General features: G+C 47.0%; 1 protein-coding gene across 1 annotated transcript; it reads left to right on the forward strand.

Annotated features, from left to right (window-relative positions):
- Positions 1 to 473: 473 nt before the first annotated feature.
- Positions 474 to 1,397, forward strand: LOC140856437 (uncharacterized). Its single transcript, XM_073253680.1, has one exon. The coding sequence runs from the start codon at positions 576 to 578 to the stop codon at positions 1,167 to 1,169; it is 594 nt and encodes a 197-aa protein (XP_073109781.1). The 5' UTR covers positions 474 to 575; the 3' UTR covers positions 1,170 to 1,397.
- The last annotated feature ends 3,704 nt before the right edge of the window (positions 1,398 to 5,101 follow it).

Genomic DNA, 5,101 nt, shown 5'->3' on the forward strand with positions numbered 1-5,101 from the left:
TTTTATCCTTATTTTCAAAATAAGTTAAGTAAAATTATGGTTTTGTGCTCCTCCTACCATCTTATAACTCTCGTTGGGCAAATAGATGAGCTGAGGGAACACTTCCAGCTCCATGTAAGCATGGTCAAAATGGGATCTCTAATTAAATCACCGTAGAGAAAAACAGTTATAAAAGGGATCTGCTTTAAGGTTTGTGCAACTTGAGATGAAAGAGCATGAATGCTGATCCTGATTAGGGCTATAATTGCCATTTAGCATCCAAATCGATTCCTATTGTTCCAGAAAAGACGGTAGATTAGGGATGTATTACGAAAAATAATAATTTTACGTAGTCGATTTGCAGATACGGATAATGACAAGTTCGGTATTTAATATTGAGAAAATATTGTGTGCGATGTAAAAGAATATATAAAAGAAATTGCTGTCGGGCGGAAACAAAACCGTCGGTTTCGCTATAAATAGGCCCCCTCCTCCTCTTCTCCCATTCATTCTCCCCTCAAGCCTCCTTTCTCTGTTCCTTTCTGGCTCAACTTCTGATCGTGTAGCGGTGCGCCTAACGGTGAAGGCGGGCGGTGATGGCGGTGGAGACGCTGCGTCTGAGGAAGGATGGCTTCGCAGCCGGGGAGAAGGAGCAGGCGGCGGCTGCGGCGGCGGTTGGGGTCACGGGAGGGCCGGGGAAGGAGGCGCACTTCCGCGGGGTGAGGAAGCGGCCGTGGGGGAGGTTTGCGGCGGAGATCAGGGACCCGTGGAAGAAGACGAGGAAATGGCTGGGGACGTTTGACACGGCGGAGGAAGCGGCCCGAGCCTACGACGAGGCCGCCCGCAACCTCCGCGGCCCTAAGGCCAAGACGAACTTCGGGTACTCCGGCGACTCCGGCGAGATCCCGTCTTCCGTCGCGGTCACCATCGCCGCCGCCGCGCCGGCGGGGGTCTGGGGCCTGCAGGAGTGGCGATCGGCCTATCCGGGGCCGCCGGACGGCCGGGATCTGTTCCTCGGGCCTCCGGCGGCGAGCGGATCGGACTTCCCCGCGTACCGGTTCGAGGCGGTGGAGTTGATGGTGCGGAGCAAGCAGGAGAAGAAGATGATGGCGGCGATAGCCAGAAAGGAGGAAGAGACCAAGAAGAAGCCCTTAGCCTTCGATCTCAACCTCCCCGCCCCTCTCTTCTGAGATAGATCCGGCGGCCCAGATTCCTCCTCCGGCCTTCATTTTTTTTTTTTTTTTCGGTGTACGCTTCAGTTTTTGTTTCATTTCCGCCTTTTACTGCCGGCGGATTTTATCCGCCTTTCTTGGTTTTGTGTACAGTCTAATGAACCGCTAATTCGCGAGCTTTTATCGTTTAAAACCTGCGAAATAATCGTGAGACTGCGAGTTATTGTCCGCGGTTTTAATCGTGGATTCGCAGCATGTACGATGCTTATGGCCGACAGCTTCCTCTCGAGGGAAAGGCCGAAATGCCCCTAGAAATGGGTGACGTCAGCGTTTAATGTGTCGTGCGCCGGTGCTGCTGCTCGAGGGCAATTTAGTTATTTCAACCCAATCCCGGATCGCCGACAACTGTTGCTCGATGAGTTGACGGAGCCGCGTTGGACCGCAATTACCATAACATCCTCGTAACAGTATCCCTGGTGTCGGATTATTTAAGGGCATTTCCGTCACGTGGTAAACTTAGTGGCCCGGGACGGCGTCGTCTCCGGGGGAGCAAGAAAGAAGGAATAGTTTAGTGGATCAAAAAATGGTAGAGCGGCCGCCCGAGGCGCCGTATAAGGCACGAGAGCAGGGGGCGAGAGCGAGATTGCGGGTCCCAGTCATGTGGCGGGGATTTATACGTGTCAGCGGATCCGGCGTTTGGTTTGGGGTCATCCCTGCCTTGACCCGGACATTACGCTGGGTTCGGGTTGTAAGCATTTTGTACGGCCTTCAAGGCACGGCGAGTACTTTACATTCGGAGCACAGATCGTGAAGCTGATGCCGCGCTTTCAAAAGAGTGCAAATTGTAATCCAATGGTTAAAGTCGCGAAAGAAGATCGATCATTCTTTTGCCCGAATGATACAACCCGAACCCCACGCCGCCTGCCAGCGTACCCGCTCGGTCAAAGCTGCAGTGCATTGACCGGGCCCACCGTGTCTCTCACGTGCGAGGCTCAGCGGCCAACACCGCACGGAGTCCCTCATGCTGATCCCGTGATGAGTCCCTCGCCGGGGGAGTCCCGACCGGTGCCGGGGAAGCGAATCTGGACCGTGGAATTTAAGGTTGACGGCTGGGATGCTGCGGTGGCAGATGTACGGGGATGGCCTCCTACGCCAGAAGAAGGGGAAAGAAGCGAGCTAGGGATCACGTGCAGGCACGCAGGCAACGGCGAAGCGGGGGCCACCGTTCGACCTTGACCGCGTCGACTGCATGGGGGGTGGTGCGGACGGCGCGGATGGACGATGCCTCCGCGATGCATATGATCTGTACTAAAACTTGAAATGAGGTGTGCCCGTGTACAGGTACTACTAAATTGACACGTGCGGTGTATGTTACATGTAGGATAATAACTCAAAGTAAACTAAATCATAATTAAATTAAACAAGCAATTCTAATCAAACGATCGTGACAGTTCACCATCCATCGCGTTTAATTCAAGTCAAACAATTCTAATCCACGTGTTGAATTGCCAGGGATGTAAGTATATATATACATATTAACATCCTTTTCTATGTAAAATTTTTAAAAAATAGAAAAAAATTGAAAGAGAGAATAAAATATGAAAATGATTGGGCGTAGAGAAATTTACAATAGCAATTGTTGGGATATTTATTAGAAGTATAATTTTGGTGAAAATCTGACAATTTTGATCGATTAAGGATCGATAATTAATTAATTACATTGCTAGATTTATTCAGATGACTACAGACGATATTACATGGATAATGCTCAAAGATTTGTCGGATAATATGGTTATTTGTAGATCGACAATTCTATTCATATTTAACCAGGGGTATTATTCAGATGTTCGCCGAGCATCTGAGATAAAATTTTAACTTACAATCCGAAAGATTAGGGGTTAGAACAATTACAACAGGGGTTAGAACAATTACAATGCATGACAAAGATATTAATTGCTCATAATTCAACAAATCGTGGACCAAAGTAACTACTCACTAAACCTACATCAAGTCTAGTAACTCTCACATTCCTGCACTCCAAGGAATGGAAGTTACCAAACAACTCTATCTTTATATAAAGGGAGATAAGAATGGCACCAGGATAAGTTTTTCTCTAGCTTATTAAGTTCTCACTCTCATGATTTTCTATTTATTCTCTGAACTCCTATTGATTTTGGCATCGAAAGGTCTCCTATTAGACAAATTCTGATAAGAGGATTTTTTGCAGATATACGCAAGGCAGACCACATCTACTCGATTCTTAACTGAGTAGCTCTCCGGAGTTTGGTGGCAATAGATTAGCATGCCAGGTAGGAGGCAATGATCTTTTTGGAAGAAAAATCATGGCAAGAATGAGAGCTCAGAATGCATCTACAAGTACTGCTAGATGCTTTTCATGAGAAGAAGAGCACCCAAACCAGCATGTGGAGTCCAATGCTTCATATCCTATGATCATGGCTTACCAGCAGTAGTTCACCACATTAGCCCAACAGATAAAAATCCTGATGGAGGGGGTCCACAATCTATAATACACTATAGAAAAATGACTGCAACAACAACAACAATAGGAGGAGCCAGCGCCAAATACCGCACTATCAAGGCGTAGTTGTCGATCCCCCCAGCGGCCATCAAAGTAGCACCAAGCAACTTGGCACTCCCACCATGCCAGTCTCTCTGAGCAATGGTCCCCTCCTCCTCGACAAAACTCGAAGAGGGAGAAGCGACATTGCTCTCTTTCAAGCTCGTCTAGGGAAGACTCCACACTAGGATATTTCAGGCACCATGATGAGCCCCAACGACGAATGGATAAATACGATTGCAAACTTTGAGAAATCAATCGTCAACTTGCTAAGCTTCAGGGGGACAACCAAGATTTGATGGATGGCCTCGAATGCAACAGCCATCCTCCCTTCTCTCAATGGATCATGGACGAGCCAATTTTGGCTCACTTCAAAATATCTCAACTGGAGCCATATGATAGCTCCACCAATCTACTTGACCATCTTAAGAGCTATAAAGCTCTCATGATGATTCAGAGGGATACCGATGCTCTTTTCTATTTGGCTTTTCCGGCAACTCTCTGAAAAGCTGCTCGGGTTTGGTATTTCGAACTTTAGTCGGGAAGAATTCCTTCTTTCGAGTAGTTGGAGCAATGGTTTGTGGTGCATTTCAGCACCAGTAGAAGGATACCATGAAACTCTGATGGCCTCTTCTCCACCAACCAACAAGATGGAAAATCTCTGAGGGATATGTGGTGTGTTTCAATACAGCCACATTAGAAATTCTCGACCTCAGTGAATCGTTGGCCATGTCAGCCATGAAAAGGGGACTTCAAAATTTCAGATTTATTTACTTCTTGGATAAGAAGTTTCTCAAATCTTATCCAAACTCTTCGAACACATGTAGAAGTACTTCTATGCTGAGGAAGGCATAACTGATCCATAATAAATTGATGAAAGGAAGAAGCAAAAGAAGAAAGGAGCCTTGGAAGGGCCTAACAAGATCCGAACCGATAAGGATGCTCCATCATGACGACAAAGCCTAAGGTCGAAAAGTCTGGGCTATATACCCCCTTTCTACTCCTCAGGCACAGATCATTATGGAGATTGAAGGGAAGAATTATCTCTGTAGACCTCAACCAATGAGGGCTTTGCTGATGGCTCGTAATTGGAAGAAATATTATCATTTCCATCGAGATCACGAGCATGATATCGAGTAATGCATCCAGTTAAAAGATGACATAGAAGTCCTGACTCATCGGGGTTATCTTAGAAAGTACCTATGTGATCATCTAACCTAGACGTCTACTGACCAACAGCCTCAGCCACAAACCGAGGAAATCAACAATCAGGCAATGGCGGGAGTGGTCAATATGATTTTTGAATGAATGCTGCTTGGGGGGTAGAATATTCAAAGAACTCCTCGAAGCGACAGTGAGGAGATAATCTTAT

This window comes from Elaeis guineensis, chromosome 3 (assembly GCF_000442705.2).
Source record: "Elaeis guineensis isolate ETL-2024a chromosome 3, EG11, whole genome shotgun sequence".
Lineage (NCBI taxonomy): Eukaryota > Viridiplantae > Streptophyta > Magnoliopsida > Arecales > Arecaceae > Elaeis > Elaeis guineensis.